This window comes from Sciurus vulgaris (assembly GCF_902686455.1).
Source record: "Sciurus vulgaris genome assembly, chromosome: 11".
Taxonomy (NCBI): domain Eukaryota; kingdom Metazoa; phylum Chordata; class Mammalia; order Rodentia; family Sciuridae; genus Sciurus; species Sciurus vulgaris.
The window spans coordinates 4,860,704-4,883,356 of record NC_136472.1 but is presented as its reverse complement, the minus strand read 5'-3'; the positions used below and the strand labels follow the sequence as shown (position 1 = coordinate 4,883,356).

At 51.4% G+C, this 22,653-nt stretch overlaps 1 protein-coding gene across 11 annotated transcripts in view; it reads left to right on the top strand.

Moving 5' to 3' along the window:
* The window catches only part of PPFIA1 (PTPRF interacting protein alpha 1), an 87,704-nt gene that overhangs the window by 19,047 nt on the left and 46,004 nt on the right, over positions 1 to 22,653 (top strand). For 6 of the 11 annotated variants that reach the window (XR_013757825.1, XM_079104914.1, XM_079104916.1 and 3 more), the window contains exons 3-10: positions 16,038 to 16,139; positions 16,457 to 16,621; positions 17,022 to 17,096; positions 17,400 to 17,501; positions 17,826 to 18,047; positions 19,553 to 19,699; positions 20,832 to 20,966; positions 22,337 to 22,411. Coding sequence is in view for 10 of the 11 variants with exons in the window: in XM_079104914.1 (XP_078961040.1) it covers positions 16,038 to 16,139; positions 16,457 to 16,621; positions 17,022 to 17,096; positions 17,400 to 17,501; positions 17,826 to 18,047; positions 19,553 to 19,699; positions 20,832 to 20,966; positions 22,337 to 22,411 (1,023 nt within the window). In the remaining variant the exon portion in view is untranslated. The remainder of the gene's footprint in view (positions 1 to 16,037; positions 16,140 to 16,456; positions 16,622 to 17,021; positions 17,097 to 17,399; positions 17,502 to 17,825; positions 18,048 to 19,552; positions 19,700 to 20,831; positions 20,967 to 22,336; positions 22,412 to 22,653) is intronic. The other 5 variants (XM_079104913.1, XM_079104917.1, XM_079104920.1 and 2 more) reach the window with 1 other exon arrangement.

The window sequence follows — 22,653 nt, the reverse complement described above, 5'->3', positions numbered from 1 at the left end:
CTCTGGACCTGAGGGGAGCAGGTGGTCCTTGCTTCCCATGGTGGGTAGCCCTGCCGCTTCCTGCTCACAGGCCTCCTTGGTCTCTCCCCTGCCGATTTTTCCCTAGAAACCCTATTAGCTTTTGGGATTTCCTTCCTTCCATCAACTGTCTGTTGATCTTTGGCTCATCTCAAGGAGACAGTCTAAAGAGTAGAACTGTCCAAACAGGAAGCGCATGTGAGTCTAGCAGGTGCCTGACAGTGAGAGGTAGAAAGGCCCTTAGGATAAAGTTTTAAATTGGAAGTATGTATGTTCCAGGGTTCTTTTCTTGTGTGGAAAGCAGAAATGCTTGTTGCAGAAGTTGGTTAGCAGTGAATTAAGAGATGACAGGGAAGTGCGCTCCTCCCCTGGGCTGTGTGTGTTCGTGTGCCCCACGTGCCTGCTCCTCTGCTGTTCGCGGTGGTTGCAGAATGGCCAGACGCTGCAGGGAGCTGGCTTTCTTGCTGTGCACCATGGGTCCTGAGCACTGCTGTGGCTGCTACTCACAGGGCTTCATGGGCACTGTCAGGGCCACTTGGTGTCTCCAGGTAGAAGCACGTGTCCTGTGCTTGACACACTATCTGTAGTGCTTCCAGTAGAAGTCCATCTTTAAGAGTCTGTTGGAAGTGTCACAGTACCCCTGTAGGAAGAGATGTCAACACATGCAATACTAAGTTAAAGTCACTCTAAAAACGGTTAGCAATTTAGAGGGCAGGGGTCTAGATACTGTTGTTCTTTCTTCTCTCAGCAATTAATTTTACCACTGTCAATTGTTGAAATAAAAAGGTTCTGGGTAGGCCCTTAGACCACAGCTCCAGAGTGAGACGGTGGCAATCAGCTGGTACCCTCCTTCGTGACTCCCTGGTTTACTGTGCTGCCTGGATGTGCTTTGAGGCTTTCTCCACATTAAGCTCTGGGGAGAGAACTGAGGGAGAAGCAGCACGTGCTCTCTGGAGATGTCTGGAGTGTAGCCGTGGTAGAGTGCTTGCCTAGTGCACACAAGGCCCTGGGTGCCCTTCTCAGCACCACAAAACCCAGACGTTCAGGTGCTTATCTTCATTTGAATAGAGCAGTGTGACTAAGAAGGACCATGAAGTCCATGCCTGTGCTGTCCTCTCTCTTGTGGTCCTTACTAACCTCGTGTTGATGGTGATGGCCATCTCTCTCCAGCCACCACTTCTTTTGGGGGGGCCAGTACTGGGGATTGAACTCAGGGGCACTTGACCACTGAGCCTCATCCCCAGCCCTATTTTGTATTTTATTTAGAGACGGGGTCTCACTTAGTTACTTAGCGCCTCCCTGTTGCTGAGGCTGGCTTTGAACTCAGGATCCTCCTGTCTCAGCCTCCGGAGCCACTGGGATTACAGGCCTGCGCTACCGCACCCAGCTGTCTTCAGCCCCTTTAGCGCCTGGCCCTGCATGCCGCAGTGTCTTTTAGACCCTACCACACAGTTGCCCCGCTGTGCCCTTGTCCATTGTAGTGCTCACCTTTCCTCTGGGCCAGCCCTTCACCCCTCCCAGCCTCCCTCCCCCCACGCACTGTGTGTATCCTCAGTGCCACTGGCACCTCCACCTCTGTGCCTCCCTTTGTGTTTTGGCCTCCTCCCACCATCTTTACACCTCACATTGCTCCAGTTCAGCCTCCACTGCTGCCTGGAGAGATGTGCCGGTGGAGGCAGGAAGGGCAGGGCCCCATTTCACAAAGAGAAAATCCCTCATAAAGCACCTTCAGTTATTTTTGTATGTAGACTGTTGGTTCCGAGGTGCCTGCTCGTTAAGGTACAGAGGAGAGCTGTGTGACGTAGGGCCCTCGGGTCACACTGGTTTGCAGAGCCACACAGTGGCATTAGCTGCCAGAGGTGGTGTGTCACAGCCAGAATCCGGTACCCACGCACTGTGGGTATCCTTGAGCTGGGCTGTGTTCTTTGCCAGGGCTTGGTGTTTTTGTTTTTTTCCTAATATTTTTTAGATGTTGATAGACCTTTATTATATTCATTTATTTAGATGTGGCACTGAGGACCAAACCCAGTGCCTCACGCATGCTAGGCAAGCGCTCTCCCACTGAGCCCCAGCCCCAGCCCAGGGTTGGGGTTTTAACAGCCATGGAAAAGTTCTTTTCCTTAGGGGGATGGAGTCCAGGTACACTTACAAGGTGTGATAACATGTTGGCAGTAGGGCTCCTGCAGATGGAGTTCAGGTCTGCCTGGGGAGGACCTGGCTGGGCCTTCCCGAAGAGCGGGCAGGAGAGAGCTCAAGCTGTGAGGTGAGACCGGGGTGCAGATCACGGCGTGGGCAGAGTGGAAGGGACCTCGGCTGGAGGAGCAGCCCGCCTTAGGTGAGGGCTAGCTCCTAGAAGGGGCCGCTGCCGGGGAAGCCATGGGAGGAGGGTTGACGGGTGGGAAAGGACCCAGGGCTCTGAGCTCACCGGAGTGCCGTCACCAGGGGCTGGAGGGGTCACTGAGAGCCTTCTGTGGGAGGATGGGCAGGGAAGTAGCGTGCCTGGCCCCTGGTTGGCGCGAGCCCTTTCTTGGGACCATTCCACGGGTCGGCAGTGTCACTCTTACCATGAGAGCCGCATGAGAGAGCCCGGAAGCCTCTCTCGGGCTGTATGGATTCCGTTTGGCCTCAGATGCAGTCAGCGCTGGAGTACCTGTGTTTTCTGAGGCGTCAGCAGAGCATTAGGAATTCGCTGTCAGTGGAGCACAGGTGCTTGGAAACCACTCGCTCTGGTCCCGTCTTTCCGTTTTCTGAGCATCTGGAGCCCACGAGGACATTCCTGACACTCCTTTCAGTTACAGCTTCGTGCCTAGACCATGGATTCATTCTGTAGTAACTACTTGTCAAGTTGGAGAGTTTCCTGTCTTCAACTCCCTCCTTCCAGAACCACCCAGAGACTCCAAGAAAAGTGGTGCCCAGTTCCGCTTCCCTGTGGGTTTTCAATCCTGGTCTTCCCAAGTCTGTTAAGGCTGACCAGCATCCTCTGCCAGTTTTTGTTGAACCCTGTGGGAGCTGTGCTGTGGCTCAGACCCCCATGGGATGTGATGGGGTGACCCAGTGTGTGTTGGGTGCTGTTCTGCAGTGGTGCCTGCTGGGACACACGTCCTAGTGATTCTGTCAGCGTAGAGTCATGCAGTGCACGTGTGCTTAATGAACAGCCTTGAGAAGGGTCAGACTATTCAACTGCTGTCCATTTAATATAAACTTAATATTTTGCAGATTACTTAATCACATGCAAAAAAGACCAATTGCGGCTTTCTTTGCTGAGTGCGGTGGTGCACACCTGTAGTCCCATCTGCTCTGACAATTGCAAATCTGAGAACTTGGTGACTTAGGGAGACCCGTCTCAAAATAAAAAGGGCTGGGGATGTAGCTCAGTAGTAGAGTGCATCTGGATACCAATAGGAAAAAAAAAATAAGACTGAAATTCGAACTAAATTAGAGAAACCCTGTTTATACCCTAAAATTTTTTCCAGAGATTTATTAAACTGTAAGGCAGTTCCTGAGTGGGTCCAGTGTGGTATTGTGATATAAATGGGCACAGTGGTACACACCCATAATCCAGTGACCTGGGAGGCTGAGGCAGGAGGATTGCAAGTTCAAGGCCAGCCTGGACAACTTAGTGGAGATAGGATTATAACTCAGTGATAAAGCATCCCTGGGTTCCATCCCTAGTACTGTAGTTATGGCCTCTGCCCCTGCCTACACCTCCTAAAACTCCAGAGTGCCAGGAGTGTCTTTTCTTTGAGTTGACTGGTGGCTGAGGGTCCCTAGACAAAGCAGGATTAGAAGGTTGGGAGTTTCAGCCCCAGCTCCCAAACTCCAGGGAGGGAAAGGGGGTCATAGGCTGAGTGGTCACCAGTGGCCAGCCACACCCACATCGTAAAACCTCCATTAAGCCCCAAAAGATAGTGTTTGGAGGAGCTTCCAGATAGCTGGACACAAGAGGTTCCTGCTTAGCACCCTTCCCATTGGCCCTGCCCTGCTCCTCTCTTATCTGACTTCCATTGTGTCCCTCATATTGTCCCTCTTAATAAATGGGCAATGTGAGTGTTTCTGAGCTCTGCGAGCCACTTGGAAGATTAATGGAGTCCATGGAGGAGGCAAGGGAACCCTGATTTAGAGTCCTTTGGTTAGATGCACAGGTCACAACCTGGGGTGACAGTTGGCACCAGCCGAGGGTGGTGCCATATGGTGGGACTGAGTCCTCACCTTGTGGGGCCCAGGCTGCCTTCAGGTTGGAGTAGAGGATCTGCTCGGGGTCTGCGGGCAAAGTGCTTGCTGTGCAGGAGTGTGAGGCAGTGGGAGCCAGCAGGGCCTCGTTCCACTGGGCAGGGGCCTCGCTGTCCTGCCCTGCCCTCAGGGGGGCTGTTCCTCTGGCTTGAGCAGCTGCAGGTGCTGGAGCTCCTGAGCTCCCACTCCTTGCTGCATGCTGCGGATGTCCCCTGCTGCCGGTATCACAAGACATGGCCACTGGTTAGGACATGGCAGCAGTGTTGAGGCCTGGTGTCCCACAGGCAGAGCAGATGGTTCCCTTTCAAGGTGAGGATTGGCCATGCTGCCAGCGATGGTGTCACAGGATGCCCAGATGGCTCACCAAAAGGAGGTGTTGACACAGCAAAGAGGAGAAAGTGTTTTAAGGATTTCTCGGAGGTGTTTTCAGTGTGTGGGGTAGGACACTGCCTGGCATGCCAGAGCCCCTGGGTTCTATCCCCAGCACTCCTGCCCCCAGGAAGAGCATAGGGTGGTACATGCAGTAACTTAGCATGCCACTGGGACAAACAGCTTTATCTGTCGATCCAGCTGCCCGTTTGTGTTAGCATTCAAGGCTGAGTCTGAGTTAGTGTCGACTGTTCAAGCTGCATTTCTAAATGTATATATTAAAGTGGCTAAAAGCTTTTTTGGTAGTTGTTTTCATAATAAAGTAAGAGAATTGCTTCTTACTCAAAATTGTTTTGTATGTGGGCTTAGGTAGTATATATGTAATGTTTAAGTAAAATTAGTTTTAATATCAAACTAACTATTCATAGGTTTATGGTTATTTTACTTATATAATAATACTTTAATATCTCCTTTATTGCTACAGGGAGGTTTAAAAAGGCAAAAATTTTAAATGGAGAGAAATTGTGTGGACATCTGATGTCTCAGGTGCCTGAACCTTTCATCTGCAGGAGGTGCTTTGTGTGGAAAGTTGAATGAAATAAATGCATTTTTTTCCAGATAATTTTTATGTTTAAAAAGTAATAAGGTAAGCTTGGGCGTTGATGCATGCCTGTAATCCCAGTGGCTTGGGAGGCTGAGGAGGAGGATCATAGGTCTGAAGCCAGCCTCAGCAACCTAGTGAGACCTGGTCTCTAAATAAAAAATAAACAAGGCTGGGGATATAGCTCAGTGGTTAAGCGCCCCTGGATTCAAGCTCTTGCACCCCCCCCCCCCCGGAAAAAAAAAAGGTAATACTGCTGGGCTGTCAAAATGACCTTGAGGCTGACCTGGTGGAAAGTCATCTTAATCATCCATTGGGAAATACTGACCTTTAAAATCAAAATAAAAAAGCTCTTGTACCATAAATTAAAAATGTGTAGGAAATCATTAAAACAGTAAAACTAATATTCATTTATTGCAATTTAATTTACATCATTAGGAACATTGAAAATTCAGCCAGCAGGTCCATTTCTAGAGAATCCAGTGCCTCGATTTATACTATTTTAAATTATGTTCTTTGTTATCATGAAATGTCATTCAAGAAGCCTTCCTAAACGCATGATTTTAAGAAAATCAATACGGTGCCCTAATTGCAGTATAAAATAAACAAAAGGAGACTTGTCCCTGGTGATGTGCTTACCATGTCAGCATGTGGGCACAGCTACACTGGAAGGCGTCAGGCAGATGTTTGTACCTCCTGGAAGTGAGTGCTTGGGATTAAGAGGGTGGTCAGGGCCGTTCCAGAAAACCCTGGGAACAAAGTGAGGTGGCTGTCCTGTGGACAGGGGTGGGTTTAAGCGCAAACAGGCCAGTCACTGGGATGTCATCAGTGAGGAGGCTGGGACCACGCATACTGTGGACCGTCCACTGTGGACTGCCACTGGAGAAAATGGAGAAAATGACATTGTCCTCATTTCCGGTGAAGTCAGCTCAGCTAATTCCCTTGGCTGTGACTGGGTCAGGGGAGTGACAGCCTCAGAAAACTCGCTGTCCCTGAACTACTGCCACCTGGCGTGCAGGCTCCCATGCAGTGTAACGCACACAGAGATTTTGGAGACCCCTGTGTGACAGGCAGCAGGAAATGGAAGACAGATCCAAAAAGGAAGGTGGACTGTAGAACTCAGTAACACCCTGGGACGGTCAGGTTGCAAAGAAAGCAGTGTTTCCAGGGCGCCTGGCCCTGGGACTAATTCAGTGGTGTAGTAGAATCGTGAATGCCCTTCCACCCAGAGAGTCTGCGGCTTCCCCTGTAGACAAAGCTGGCATGTGCTCACTGACGTGGGCCAGGTTGTTCTGTGTGAGCTCAGAAACTTGGAGGCGGGAGTGTCAGTGTCTGTCACAGCGTGTGAAAAGCAATGGCCTGGCCTTGGGTGGTGTGCTCTGCAGCTGCGCAGGAGCGGGCATTGTGGCATCCTCAGTTACCTGCCTTCTCTGCCTTCATGTGTACTCAGCGCTGTGTGACAAGAGCCCACCCAGAACTCCAGTTACCCGCCGTGCAGAGCGAGTGGGGCTGGAAATTTAATAACAGTTTTTAAAAGTTAGTCTTTTTTTTTAATTTAAAAACAAACTCTGCCCCAAGTTCCTTTCTCTGTCTCCTGATGTTGGTTTCTTAGAGCTCACTAGGCCAGAGCATCCCTGTAGAAGTCTCGCTGTGCCCGGTTCCTGACCACGGCTTCAGACGATGAGTTTCCATTGGCTGTTTCTCATTTCATGCTTTAAAGATGGCTTCTTTATGATTCATTGACTTCTCAGCACATGCATAGACCTATGAAATGAAGTGTTTGAGAATGAAAGTAGTTTATACTTTGTAAGCATCAGCAATGCCAAAAGCACAAACTTGCTTTATTGGGAAGTTTGAAAGGTAATCTAAATATAAACTGGATATTACTGTACATAATATTGTGTCTTAATTTTGTTATTTCATTGGTTCAATCTCCCTCTCCTCTAGACTGTTTTAAAAAATCAAATTATTTTTTCATGTGACTTTTTCACAGATATTTTACACTTGAATTCTAGAAAATGAAATACATATTTATGCTAACATTTCAGGTTATTTTGAAACATACATATTATTTTTAAGGACTGGAATTCTGGAACAACCAAAACCAGTTGGATTTGCTCTTTAGCAGAAAGAGCACGGGAAGCCAACTTAGCTCCCATGAAGACACTGCCATCTTGCCCGAGAGGACAGCCTTGCAGAGGACCAGGAATGAGGGCGCTGCACAAAGTGGCCCCTTTCTGGAAGGCCAGGGCAGTCAGATGGGCGGAAGCAGAGGCAGCAGGTGTGGCCTTGGTGATGAGCCTTGAGGTGGACAGAGGTGTCCTTGAGGTGGACCTTGGGTGTGCTAGAGACTGCCAAGCTGTGTGTTTTGAAATGGTGAAGATGGTGATGTTTTTGTCAAAGAAACATAAATAATAGAGGCAGCATGGTCATTTTGTCTTAGGAACCTGAGTGATGGGAACTTTGAGTACTGGCAGTAAGTGTTCACATCAGCCTCTCAGTTCCTGTGAAGTAACTGGCTCCCTGCTCTGGGGCTGACCCTGCGGCTCTGACCCTGTGTGGCTGCCCATTGGCAGTGCCACTTCAGTGGGCTTGCCACATGTCTGATGGAGGCTCTTGGGCAGCCTGGAGCAGGGCTGTGGGAGTGGGAACCTGCCTCCTCAGTCGACGGGCCAGAAGCCCCAGCCTGCCCTTGAAAACATCCAGGCTTTGAAACCTTTTCCGGCTCCAAATGAAAATTCGGTTTTTAAAAAATGTACATATATATTCTAGTTGTTGGTGCACCTTTGTTTTATTTATTTGTATGCGATGCTGAGAATTGAACTCAGTGCCTCACAAATGCCAGGCACATGCTCTACCACTGAGCTACAACCCCAGCCTGAAATTTCAGTTTTTGACAGTAAATTCAAATTGCTTTGGGCCTCGGTGGACTCCACATGTAGCCAATACTGAACCAGTTCTGGAAGGTGGCCGAGGCCTGGGGCCAAGTGTGGGTAGCCCTCCACCCACAGGTGAAGGAGAGAGGCTGGCACACGGACCTCAGAGGCGCTGGGTTCTTTCACCCCTGTGAACAGTTGTGAGCTTGAGGCAGCAGGAGCACCAGGAAGACAGGCCATCCTAGAAGACCTGCTAGCCAAGATGAGGCAGGACAAGGGCTGTCTGGAAGTCCAGAAAGTGGCCCCTAGACTGACAGGAGCAGGACACTGGCTGTGCGCTGTTGGAACGCTTTTGTTGAAGGAAAATGCTTCTGTGAAGAACAGAATTAACCTGTGAAGGCTTTAAAGTGACTCCATCCAAGGGTGTGTCCCCACCAGTGAGCCTCTGGCCTCTGGGAGGGCTCATGGGGTAATGAGGTCATGGAGGTCAGCTGTTTCCATACAGGCAAGAATAGTGACTTACCTGGGAAGTCCAACCCCAGAAACGCTCGCTGATGGGGAGGGCGAGGCAGGGGCCTGTGTCCCACTTGGGGCACCCGTCCCTGGGCGGGCTGAGCCTGCTGCTGAGGCCTGCGTGCCCAGGAGTGCTCTTCTGGGAGCCCCCCTTCCCTGGGGCCTTCGCGGTCTCACAGGTGTTGCTGGCACACCCTAGGCTGCTGGCTACGGGGAAGGTGGCTCACCACTGCCACTGAAGGTATGCAAGGACCGCAGAGGGACAGAAACCGCGCCGAGGGGGCTGTGGATGTCCTTGACAGATGTGCCACGTGTGAGGCCCAGTGATGAGAGGGAGGCAGGGGGCCATGTGGAGGGCTGCCCTTCAGCACTGCCCTGACGCGGCTGTTCTGTGCACTGGGGACTCCTTGTGTCCCTCAGTCCCCTCTTGGAGTCATGTGAATTTGGTGAACTGATCTGTGCAAGTGCTTCACAGGTGTGCGCTCTTCTCATCAGGGATAGACAATGTCAGGGGCTTTGAACTTGACTCTAAGGGCAGTGGAAACTTCCCGAGGATTCTGAGCAGGAAGTCACAGCGTCTGGTTTGTTTCAGAGGGTGTAGAGGACAAATGTTGGGAAGAAGGATGGAGGCCGGGTAAGTTAGGCAACTTCATGGTGGACTGAGGGGGTATGGGGCTGGTGCAGGAGGGCTGTGGAAAGCACGTGGTTACCACACATGGGGCAGGGTCGGCAGTCCTTCCCTTACAGTGGGGTTGGACAGCCAGTGTGGGTGAGCAGCTGGAGTTGGCGTCAAGGCAGGAACCAGCGAGGAGCCCTCCGAGATCTGAGCAGCGCTCTTGGGGAGCCCAGAGCCACCCGCATTTTATCAGTGCAGGGGCAGGAAACTGGCAGGTAGGAGATGCATTCCACAGCTCTCTTGCTCTCTCGAAGGCCAGTTAGGTGAGCGAGGTGGCTGTTGGTCAGAGGTCCCACACAGGGAGCAGCAGAAGCTGCAGCAGACTGCAGAAGTGGGGGAGGGAGCAAGAGAAGGGCCTGGGGCCCAGGGCTGAGGATGGGTTTTTTTCTGAACAAGTTGTGTGTCCATGTGGACAGTTCCTAAAGTCAGTCTTGTTTAGAAAGAAAAAGAGAAAGGAGGACTTTCATTATTGTTCTTACATGTTTAGAAATTAGATAATAAAGGGTTATAAATTATCTCCCAGTCTCCTTCCTTAGCTACAGGGTAACCGTGTTAGCAGTTTGGCCTGCATCTCTGCGTTTCATCTCTGTACATCCCTAAGATACACACAAGTGTGCATTTGCTTTTAACCAAAACAGGGGTGTACAACACTGTTGTGCACAAGGCTTTAACTCCATGTGTGTGAACATGCTGGGTGTGTAGTGAGTGTGCATTCACTAGATAGAATAATAGCCTGCCAGAGTTTCCGTTTTCGTGGCTGAATAATATTCCAGCCAGTGATGTTTTCTTCCTGTTTGAGTAGGTTAGTGTGATAATGAAAAGCAATCAGAACTGAAATGAGGTTACAGATAGATTAGAAATGTCCCATGTTGTGACCCTGGGAGAGAACAGGAGGAGCAGAGGTCCACAAGAGGAAGTGGATGGTGAGTCGCTGTTGCCTCTCTCCCATACGAACACCTGGAAGCCACTGAAAGGACAGGGGGGAGGATTTCGCCTTTGGAGATAAATGTCACGTCATCCATGGGACTTGATTTAACATTGGTCTGCTTGTGGATCTGATCAGTAATATGGGGCTTATGTAATTCGCACCCATTATCCAGCACTGAACCTCCTAACTAGAATGATAAATACTAACATTTTCAAGAATCATATGAAACTAGACTCTTGAACCAATGTTAGTGGTTAGTGTTATTTCTCTTGACCCCAGATAATGTCAAATGGCAACACAAATTTGTATTGCTCAGTTTTAGATTTATAAATGAAGAATCCTAGTTGTTATTACATCTGTTCAGTTTGAGAAAATACTTGTGCTGGGTGCGGTGGTGCACACCTGTAATCCCAGTGACTAGAGGCTGAGGGAGGAGGATTGTGAGTTCAAAGCCAGCCTCAGCAACAGCGAGGCGCCAAGCAACTCAGTGAGACCCTGTCTCTAAATAAATAGGGCTGGGGAATCAGCTCAGTGGCCGAGTGCCCTGAGTTCAATCCCTGGTACCCCCACAAAAAACCTTGAAACTTTAATTACAGAAAATAATAGTAAATATAGCATCATGTTAGACTGATGGTCTGCTTGGCATATATCATGGTTTTAATTGACATTTTTCATTTCGATCCCTGTACAGTAATAAAGTGGGTTGTTGGTTACACACTCTTGAGGTTCATAGCTGTTTTTCCTGCAGTAGTGATTTAAGCACAGTATGCATAGGAACATGCTTTTGGAATCCTAAACTTTGGAATTTCCTGCCTAGTGTTTATCTCAACTACTAAGTTTAAATTGCTTTGATGCATTTTTAGCTACTGAATTCTTTTGAGCAAAGAAAAAGGTTTTTCCTTGAGTAAAATGACTATCAAATGCTGTAATGGGTTTCCTACCACAGCCAGAGCAGCATGCCCTGGAGTTGTCTTGACTCTTGGCTCCATTGGAGTGCTGTATTATCCAGAGCAAGAGGGATCAGGTACAGCTCTTGTGATTTCAAGGGAAAATCTAAAGCCAATGGGCGCATGAAGAAAGCTTGGGAAACTGGAGGAAAGCTAGGACTGTTCTGGGGATGAGAGCCCCTGGGGAGCGGAGGGGTTGTGGTGGGGCAGGGGAGCCCCGCCCCAGCGCTGTCCCCGCTTCAGGTCCTCCTGCTGTGCCTGGACTGGGTGTGTGTCCGAGACAGTGGTGGTCACGCGTGCAGACTTTGAAACAAAGCTGGGCCGGCCCTTCTGGACACTGCCACCGCACTGCAGTGCCCCCTTTCTTCTTGCCGCCTGAGTTCCCATCGTCGGCTGTGCCATCCCAGCCCTGGCCCTTCCTGTGCCTCTCATCCTTGCCCCTTGCGCAGGCTGGCGGTCCTGCCTTCTCCCCGGGCGTCCTGCCGTCCCCTCCGATGTAGTCTCAGACCTCTTCCTCCCCTCCCCAGACGCAGGCCTGTGATGTCCACCTGCTCTCCTAGCGAGTGGGAGTCTGGAAGGGACTCCAGCCCTCGTTGCCCACCTTCTTCCCTGCTCTCTGTGGGGCTTGTGCCCCCAGAAACGCCGGGTCTCCACTCCCGGCCCCTGCATGTACCCACTCGGAGCCCCCACTCTGCCCTTCCCCCCACCTGAGCCCTCGCCATCCACACGCAGACGTCTGCCTTGTCTTCCCAAAGATCTTCCCTGGCCCTACATCCCCTCCCGGCACCCTTGCCTACCCCCACCCTTACTGCCCAGGCCTGTGGGGAGTCCTCTGCACGTGCCGTGTCCTCGCTCCTCTCTGGTGTGCTCAGTCCTGCCAGCATGTTGCCTCCCCTCACCAAGCTGCTGTTGTGGCCTGGGCACTGTTGGCCTCCACTTCAGCACCCCCCCATCCCGCTCTCAGTGAGTTCTGCTGACTTGACGTGCCAGTGCTGTGCGCGACAGGTAACCATCTCCTGGGAGCACTCACCGACAATCCCAGTGGAGTTGTTGATGGTCTTCGATATTAGCCTGTCCAGCCCTTGACCCTCAAATCGCCTACCTTCCGAGCCGTGATGATTTACAGAGCAAGGTTAATGCCGGCTTCCCCGAGGAACCAGGTGTGGGGACCACACCTTCTTTTGATAGGGCCACCAGCTGTGAGGAAGGCTTCTCAGTGCAGCTGGCAGGTGTCGGGTGATGTACTTATTTTGAGAACTCTCCCCTCAGCCCCTCTCCTGCTGCTGAGCTCAGTTCAGACCTCCTCTTCCCTGGACTTGGGCCAGGGCGCTCGCTCTTCCTCACCTCTGCTGCCCAGTGGCGCTGCCGCTCCTGCACACTGGGTGCTAGCCCACGCCTTGGTCGTCTGGCCCACTCCGTTCAGAGGCCTGGGTCTGTAGAGAAGGCAACTCCTACTGCCTCCACGCCTCCTGACTGTGTACAGGGCCTTACCAGCAAGCCCTCCCACCGGTCCCCACACCCAGCCCGAGCCCCAGCAGCAGGCTCTTCCTGCCGACCTGCTGGTCATGCTTTCCTGAGAGTCACTCTCCAGGTGGCTGTCCAGCCTCAGCTCAGGGCCATTCCTTCAGCAAGCCTGATAAACACACCCACCTCTGTCGTGACAGCTCCTGAGTCAGCACCTCTCCCTCTGATTGCCCTTCCCATAGGTTCTTGCCAGTGTGTCATCTATCCTGTAGAGTGCCTCTCGGAGTGGGCACACCCTGTCCTGGCAGCCCAGTGGCTGGTGTAGGCTAGGTTTGAAGCTTCCTTGAATGAATTGTGACTTCCAACCAAGAAGGAGGCGTAAACTTGTGCTTTGGTTGACATACCTTGATTCCACACACAGTAGTAACCAGGTAACATTTAGATGGGCAAGCTAGCCACGCTCCAGCCAGGCCCCAGGTAAGGCGAAGACCCTCTAGTGCAGAAACAACCAGAAACCTCCATGGGCAGTGGGAGGTGGCCAGACTCCACAAGGCCCAGGCAGGCAGTGCTGACGGACCTTGGGTTCTTGGGGTAGGAGGGGGCAGGGTTGAAGGGGCTCCGTGGGGTTGGAACTGAATCAAGACTTGGTTTTCAGAGTTGGGGTACTTGAGGTTTCCCCAGCGAGGGCCACTCCCCACTATAGACACACCAGGACTTTCTAGGGAGGGTGGAGAGTCACACTATGCTGTGGTCCTGTGACAGAAGCTCATTACCATGGAACACTTAGTTTGGACTAAGGCCTGGGAAGTTGTAGAGGGCAGCAACCACAGAAGGCTAGTGCTGTGTCCCTTAGAAGTCACATTGTTGGCAGGTGAGGCCTTTGGAGGTGATTAGGCCTTGAGGGTGGAATCGTCCTGAGGGGGTGAATACCCTGTGAAAGGGACCCCAGAGGGCTCCGGGGAGGACCTTTCCACCACGTGAGGACACGGAAAAAGTTGTCAGTTAGGCCTCACCAGACACTGATCTGCCAGCACGAGGCTCTCAGACGTCCAGCTCAGAATCGGGAGCAGCGCACGCCTGTTTCTGGGCACCCACTCTCTCGTAGGCTGTTTTCCCTTTCCTTAGTAGTTGAGAGTGGCTGGGACAACTAGGGAGACGAGGAACACCCGCCGCCTGAGCCTCAGCAGGGCCGTTCTGCAGCCACACTGCGCAGAGCTCGAGGGCAGCGCACAAGGACTCCTCACGGGGCCGCCTCCTTCAGAGCTTGCGTTCGCGCCATCTGAAGCTGGTGGAGAGTGACAGAAACCGCCAGAGTCAGTCTGCTTGTGATACTTGAAGAGACAAGCGGACATACCTGAACAAACAAGAAGGTGTCCAGCAGAAACAGAAAAGGGCTGAGCAGGAAGGTAGGCACAAACCAACTTGACATCTAGTGAGCAAGATGGTGACCAGATGAACCGGATGACAGACCGTCTAGACTTAGTCAGAGGCAGGATCTGAGAGTGAGCAGTGACTTCACAGAGTCGACCCAGCCTGCAGCCCAAGCGGACACAGAGTGATAAACACTCGAGGTCTTGAGTTCAGGCGGGCCCAGAGCCAGCTCTGTCCTTCGACTCGATGGTCAGGATTTTTAAGTAATTGCCTTTTGATTTAAGCCTACACAGGCTAGTTTTCTTTCACCTGCCACCAAAAGAATCTTTTCTTGTGCAAGACCCTGTTGAGGAGCAGTCGTGTCTGCAGTGGTGGTAGGCTGCGTGGTCTGACTGGGAGCCGGAGGAGCTGCCCGTCAGAGAGCTTCCCACAGGACAGCGTTGGCACCTACGGCAGAGATCCCTGCACCCAGGGAGGGGTGCACCGTGGGGCACACGGAGACGCAGGCTGCTGGGCTGCTTCCTGTCCCCAAAGCGAGTGCTGCCCGTGGGCCTCTGAAGATGTCGGGGTCTGCGCCAGGCCTTGAGCCTCAGAGGAGTGGGCCCTGCGGTGTTGGCCGCCTCAGTCTGGGGGAGCCTGCTTCTCTGAGCTGGGAGTGGATGGTAGCAGGCGGCCTGGTTCAGGGGCCAGACTCTGTCTTCCTTGCCGGACTTTTCGTACGTTTCTTGAGTAACACCCCCTCCCCCGCCCCGCACCTTTTGCTGGTATTGTTGGAGCCTTTTCCAGGATTAGAGGAGTCCCTTTTATCATCTTTTCCAGTTCTGCTGTGGAGCGGACTCCAGAGCTCTTCCTCCTGCCAGGCTAGGAGCAGACCGCCGGCAGTCATGGTTCTTGCAGAAGTGTTGGTTTTGAAGAGAAATTAAGTAAATTAAAATGGCCACTGGCTTGCCACACTCTTGAAAATGCTCACAGGTATCCTTCAGGCCCCACCCTGTTTGCTCCTCCTGAAGTAGTATTCAGGACAGTGTGTGAGCGTCCTCTTTTCCTTGCTGATGGCGGCAGTGCTGCATCTCCTTGTCCCTCAGGAAGCGTGTTTCCGCTCTCACTGTGACTCCAACAGTGTCTGTTGCCAGCGGGTAGCAGCAGCCTCCCAGGGGTAGCAGGCTCCTGTGGGAGGGGTCCCGGGAGTGCACTGGAGCACCGCCTACTTACACTGGCTCCCAGGGGCACTCCTTAGACTTGTCACTCTGAAGGGCAGGCACTTTGCGCCTTGGGCACACCTCAAGAGACGTTGGCAGTTGACATTACTTGGTTTTAGCCATTTTGCCCCATTAGAAGATTGGCAGAAGAGTGTGAGTTCCTGTCTTTGGGCTCAGCTTGTCTAAGCGTCCATGGAGTGTCCAGTGTGGCAGTGTGAGGGCCAGCCCAGAGCATCGCAGGGTGCGGATGCCCTGCCTTCTGTAGCCCAGCGCTCTGGGTGCTCACTCACGCTCTCCCAGTCTTCTTAGACCCCTCTCTGGCAGAAGTGCCTTAGTAGCACTTGTGAAAAGTCAGTTTTTGCAGTTGACTTTGAGATCATTCAGACTGAGAGACTTCCCTGGGCTACCATGAAGCTCCCCAGGGGCGTCTCCAGACCCCTGTCATCTTCCCAGGGCACAGCCAGCATAGACAGGAGGAAGCAGGAGGGGAGGGTGGCCTTGCTGGCCTGTTTTCCTCTAGGTCACATTTCTGCAGGTCATTTGAAAGTGTCTGCTCCATCCCAGGATCACAGTTCAGAACGGACTTGGGTCCTCTGTGGACGCTGAAGAGTGGGCTCCCATCGGTGCCGCCCCTTGCCGTGCGCGTGCACGGGGAGGGAGTCAGATGGTCTGGCTCGGGTTCTGACCCATGAGGGACCCTGGTCACTGTCGCACCTCCCAGATGGACCTGCGTGTGGGGCCTGTGCAGCGAGGCGTTGATGGAGGAGGTGATGGGAATCTCCCCAGCAGGGCCCTTCTGTCGGCTGATGTGCTCTTCGTGCTTTCCTTTCCTGGCTGCTTTCTAGGAGTTCGCAGCACTCACGAAAGAACTCAATGTCTGCAGGGAACAGCTCCTGGAGAGGGAAGAAGAGATTGCTGAACTGAAAGCAGAAAGAAACAACACCAGGGTGAGTCGGTCAGAGTCTGGCTGCTGTCCGCCTCTGGCAACCATGTTGGGACTGGCTCCGCTGTCCCAGAACCACCAGCCCATCCACTCTGCCTTTAAGCTCGTTTCAGACTTCTTGTGCTAGGTGGAGAGTGCTCAGTCGGTTCAGCACTATAAGTTGCTTGAAATGTACAGTGAGAGTCCATGATGCTTTAGTACAGCTAGGGGTTTCTCGCTTCCCACAGAATGGAAGGGATTCAGACTTGTTTAGCATGATGCTGTAAAGGACTCGCCTGTGACAAGTGCACTTCCTCACGTCTCTCTGGCCTTCTGTCTCAGCTGCTGTTGGAGCATCTGGAATGCCTGGTCTCCAGGCACGAGCGCTCTCTCAGGATGACAGTGGTGAAGAGACAGGCACAGTCCCCTGCAGGCGTGTCCAGCGAGGTGGAAGTGCTCAAAGCGCTGAAGTCCTTATTTGAACACCACAAAGCTCTGGATGAAAAGGTACCGTTAGCCACAGACAGACAATCCTGGGTTCACACACGTGCTGTTAGGCAGGTCTTGTCCATCTTGGCGAAGTAGCTTCTTGACTTCTAAGAGCTTGCTGGCTTACATGCCTTAACACTGATTCATTCTGTATGTGGGTTTGCTGTTAAGAATTGAGTGAGCTGTTTATTTAGGGGCAGAATTTTACTGGGATTTCTCTTCGACTGAACCACATCCCCAGCCATTTTTATTTTTTATTTTAAAATTTAAAACCATTAACAGGAAGTTTTCTTGAGAGTAATAGTAATGACAGACTTTAAAAGGTACTCTTCTGCATTCCACTAATATTAGGGTAACTATACCATGAGAACAAACGAACGCTTGTGTGGGTCCACACAGGAGCGTGCTTTCGTTCCAGGTGAGGGAGCGACTGCGAGTGGCGCTGGAGAGGTGCAGTCTGCTGGAAGAAGAGCTGGGAGCCACGCACAAGGAGGTGAGCTGCACCAGAGTCGAGTGTCGGGTCTCGTCTGTCAGTTTAAAGAGCAGTGTGAGGCCTGTCCAGCAGGTGTTGGCTTTTATCTACCATTCTGACTGAGGACCAGCAGCTTGGGATCCAGGAAGGACTGGGCGTACTGCAGAATCTCTGGTCCTCATGGGTCCAGTGGTGTGGTTCTGTTCCTGAGCCTTCTGGGCTCCCTGTTGAGTGGTCGAGAGTCGTGCTTTTCCAAAGGCATTTTCCTCCTGTTACTTCTATCACGAAGTTGCTCTGTTTATGTACTCAGTTTTTTGGTTTTAGCTGATGATTCTTAAGGAGCAGAATAATCAGAAGAAAGCGGTGACGGGTGGAGTGCTTGATGTGAGCCGTGAGCAGGAGAGCACGCCGAGCACCAATGGAAAGGCAAGTCCTGCGCTTCCTTCGCTGTGGCCACGCAGCCCGCAGGGCTTCTGGGAAGCTGTTGCCACGGCACCACTGGCGTGAGTGTGGGAGGGCTGCGCTGTCCAGCAGGGTGCATAGGCCTTTCCTCTTCATTTTTTTGGCTGAGCAGAACTGGGGGTTGAACCTGGATTTCTCTTCCCTCAAGCTACACCCCTAGCCATTTTTATTTTTATTTTCCATTGTACTTTGAGGCAGGGTCTCACTAAACTGCCAAACTGGCCTTGTGCTTGTGAAGCATTTCATTTCACAGCATGCCAGGCAAGAAGGGCGTGTGTTTTTCTGTAGAGATCTTCTGATGATTCCTCAAGCCACGAGGAAGACCTGGCTAAAGTCATCGAGCTCCAGGAAGTCATAGACAAGCAGTCGCGGGAGCAGAGCCAGATGAAGGAGCGCCTGGCCACCCTGTCCAGCCATGTGGCAGAGCTGGAGGAGGATCTGGACACAGCTAGAAAGGATCTCATCAAGTCTGAAGAGATGAACACGAAACTGCAACGAGATGTCCGAGAAGTGAGTCGCGCTGGAAACAGCAGTGGAGCCTTCGGGGCGGGTGGGACTCCTGGCTTCCACGGCCGCAAGGCTGTGGCCTGTGTCCCTCCTTGGGCCGCTTTCTTCCAGCCCCCTCAGCCAGTGTGTACTGGCACTGCTGCTGCTGGTTCCCTTGCAGCGTGGATATTGTCTGCAACTGGCAGGGGAGTGTTGTGGCCGCTCCCTCCTGTCCCCACTTTCCCTCCTTCACAGGAGGATGGAGGTCAGACCATGGTCACACTTGGGTTATGTCGGGATCATCGTGTAAAATACGTGCACTTGCACTAATTTCTGATCAGCGTTTGTGTCTGTGCACCTGTGAGAAACCAGTCACTGTCGTCAAGTCAAATGAGGACGATGCGCTGTGCATCACCGCCTTTCGTTCCCTAACCTGGTCTTTGTGCCTGCAGGCCACCATCCTGACCCTTCAGCTTGGGTGTAGAACGGGCTCAGTGTGGCAGCTTAGTGTGAGCAATTCTATGGAAGAGTTGAGAACAAAGGAAAATATCTGCACATATTATATGTAATCTATTGGATTCGATTATCTTTTGGCCACAGCATGACATTATGTGGTAGAAATAGTGAAATTCTTTTAAAATCTTTTTATTTATTTTTTATTTTTGGTCCATACTGGGTACTGGGAATTGAACACAGGTGCTCTCTACTCCATTCCGTTCTTTTCATTTTTATTTTGAGATACGTTCTCGCTAAGTTGTCCAGACTGACCTGGAACTTGAGATCCTCCTACTTTAGCCTCCCAAATTGCTGGGATTACAGGCATGCACCACTGTGCCTGGCAAGACCTATCTTTTAAATATTAAGACTTTGTTACTCTTAGTCACTTAGTAAATAGGGAAGAACCTAAAGACGGTGAATTTGTTGGCTGGAAACAGGTATTGTGTAAGCAGAAGTTTGTGGTCCTGGTCTCAGTGTTGGGCAGTGTGTAGGATTCATTTTGCTACAGACTTCAGGTGACTGTGTCCAGTTAAATTAGTCTTCGACCTATTTCCATTTGACAGCATGGTTGAATTCTGTAATCATACAAGGTTTTATCCAGCTTCCGCTGGAGAAGCAAGGCTTGTGTCTGGCTGCTCTCTCCACCAAGAGGCCATGTCTGTCCTGCAAGAGCCGCTGTGCCTGCAGCAGACACAGGCTGCGTCTTCCTGTGGGTTCCTTCAACTTCTTGAGTTCTTGCAGTGTTAGGATATTTTATTACACACAGTTTAAAAATATTATTTAGAAAAGGATTAGCTTGGTGAAATGAGCATTAAGCAGTACCAGTCTGAGCTGATTGTATAGGTAAATGTTTATGATATTTGAGGTTGGGTACCACATTCGAGAAAATTGGCATTCATCAGTTTAGTTAATCTAGTTTTGAGGATACTGATTTAATACTTGAATTGAATTTGGGATTCAGTCCAGTTTTTTCTCTCCTACGTGTGTTCATGAGTGATGTTTTATTCATCTGTTCTTTCTCATTCACGTAGGCCATGGCCCAGAAGGAGGACATGGAGGAGAGAATCACTACCCTTGAGAAACGCTACCTCGCTGCACAGCGTGAAGCCACATCTGTGCATGACCTCAACGACAAGCTCGAAAACGAAATCGCAAACAAAGACTCTCTGCACCGGCAGGTAATGGGTCCATGGGCCTTTGTCTTGCTTTAATCATTAATGAAGGAGAAGGTCTTTCTCCTAAGTTTCCTGTTGAAAATGTAAAGTCCAAATGTCATTATTTATGCTCTTAAAATACTGCATTCAAGAGTGAGGGTCGTGGCAGCCTACCAGTAGCTGAGGCTCCTGCCGCTCATACAGCTGCTCGATTCTGCTACCCATCACGGGCTGATCTGGAGCTTGTGAGCCTCATCTTGTATGGAAAGGAGCAGAGTGTTGGACAGCTTCAAGGCTGTGGCTACCAGCTGGTAACAAGGGTCACTAGCAGATTTAGAAGTGAAGTGGGTAGAATCAGTGTCTCCCATGGTTTGGAAACCTTATTTACTCCTGTTTCTCTGTAGTCTCCGGGAACTGAGAGCTAACCAGAAAATCCTGGATTAGGCTTCTTGAGAATAAAATATCCGTTATTTTATAGGGTGCATTGTTTGACCAAAAATAAAACATTAGGCAGTCATTAAAAGGGATTTTTGGGATAATATACACTAACATTGTACGATGGATGATGACAACTTTGGAAGGCAGGCTGTCATCTAGTATGCTAGTGTGATGTATTTTTGAGGGTTTCATGCACGTGTCACAAATGTTAGCTGCTCAGCAGCCTAAACTAAAAATTTTCAAATGTTTTTAAAAATTTCTTGTTATGTGTTCTGTGTTTTAGTTTTTAGAGTTTAGGGTTTAAAAAAGAACTGTGCCTTTAGAAACTAACCTGAGCAGCTTGTCTGACTCAGAACAGCTGAGAGTCCCAGGGAGCCTGGGGCGCCGCCTGGGAGGGCTCCTCCAGGTGTGACTGGTTGCTCTCGGCAAGGCTGGCGCTAAGCTCCCTCACCGGGCCCTGAGAGGGACGCTTAGAGGAGCTTGTTTTCCTTAGGGTCAGGCATCTTCCTGTGTTTTAAAAAATCAGTGTCTTTAGACAATAGCAAATACGTTGTCCAGGGGTGTTTTGTGCCTGGAGGTGGAGCCTGAGGAGCAGAGCCAAAGCAGCCTGGGCTGAGCCAGCCGCCTGAGCAGGCCTCTCCTCCTGACAGCCAGTCCTGTCTGGCAGCAATGGGGGGACAAGGCCGTCCCCCATTCTGACGCTGGCCCTCTTCCACAGACGGAGGATAAAAACCGGCAATTGCAGGAGCGCCTGGAGCTGGCAGAGCAGAAGCTGCAGCAGACCCTCAGGAAGGCAGAGACGCTTCCGGAAGTGGAGGCAGAGCTGGCCCAGAGGGTGGCGGCACTCTCCAAGGTGTGCAGGTGGCTCTGGTCACATGGCAGGACTGTGGTTGTCAGTCAGTGCAGTTGGATGCGTGTGTAGCTCAGGTTTGCTTTCAGTGCCCTTTGTCTGGATGGGATGCCTTTTAAATGTCAAACCTGTCCTCCTCTGTTGTCACCTGAACCTCCCTCCAATTCTTTCAGGTACATACCACATAGACTACAAACTTCCATGAAAGAGGATAGTTTTTGTCAGAAGTAGAAAAAAGCCATTCTCTTAAAGATGGTTGAACTTGTCAAATTTTTTAATTTATTCTTTCGAAATAAAAGTATGTTTTTTGTGTTTGTTTTTGAGATGGGGTTTCATTTATTGTCCAGGCTGGCCCTGAACTCCTAGTCTCAAATGATCCTCTGATCTCTCAAGTAACTGGAGCTATAGGCACAGACCACCATGTCTTTTTTTTTTTTTTTTTTTTAAATATTTTTTATTAGTTGTTGATGAACCTTTATTTATTTATTTGTTTGTTTGTTTGTGGTGCTGAGAATCAAATCCAGTGCCTCACACGTGCTAGGCAAGCACTATACCACTGAGCCACAATCCCAGCCCCCATGCCTATCTTTAAAAATGTTTTTTGTTTTTTTTTTTGGGGGGGGGGGTTGTTTTGTTTTGTTTTGTTTTTATTTGCTGGATGCAGTGGCGCGTGCTGGTAATCCCAGCAACTCAGGAACTGAGACAGGAGGATCACAAGTCTGAGGTCAGCCTCAGCAACTTAGGCCCTAACCAATGTAGCAAGACCCTGTCTCAAACTCAAAAATAAAGAAGACTGGAGATGTGCTCAGTGGTTAGGTGCCCCTGGGTTCAGTCCCCAGTACCCCCCAAAAAAAAGTGTTTTGCGTAGCAGCCCTCCATTTGCTGATCGGCTCTTGGCGAGGAGTGTGCAGGGATACTTCCAGCCCTCGGTTCTCAGGGGGTCATGGGAGGAGCGGGCAGGGGAAGAGGCTGCCACAGTGATGAGGGGTGCTGATATCAGGCCTTCCCCAGGCCCTGGGAGGCCTCCCTGCCCGCCTGCCAGCCCCCAGCCCTCCTGGGGCAGGGAGTGCTAAGCACTGCAGGCAGGAGGCACCAGCCAGGCCTCTGTCTCCTGGCAGGGGTCCTGCTTGCCTTGACTGGGAGGTAGTCACCTCCTGGGGAGGGGTGGGCAGAGGGGTTCCTTGGACAGAGATGCAGCCTCCTGCTGCTGAGGCAGCCTCGGGGCGGGTGGGTGCTGCCCAGGCTTGCAGGCCTGTCCCATGAAGTAGGTGTACTGCCCCAGCTGTGGCCACCTGGCCCCCCGTGGTGATCCACTTTTAAATTCTTGGTCTCTTCTCTTCCTGCTTTCTTTCCTGTCCTTGTCGGCTTTGTAGTCTGACCCTTTGTCTTCTGGGAGCTCTGCTGCTGAGGAAGCTAAGGTGCTGGAGCTCACTTCCAGGCTTAGGAAGGTAGACCGCGTGCCCTGCTCCCTCTGTGCTTGCTGCTCTCTGCTTTACGTGCTGACGCACCAGCAGCTGAGGATGGGGAAGGCGCAGTCCTGAGGCCAGGCACTGGGGGGGGCACGAGCGTGGCCAGCACGCTCGCTTCAGGACAGCTCTCAGAGGCCGGTCGCCGCACAGTTAGCACTCGCAGCTGCAGGGCCACGGGCACAGTGTGCACAGGTGTGCGCCTCCACGTGAGGCCGGCCCCA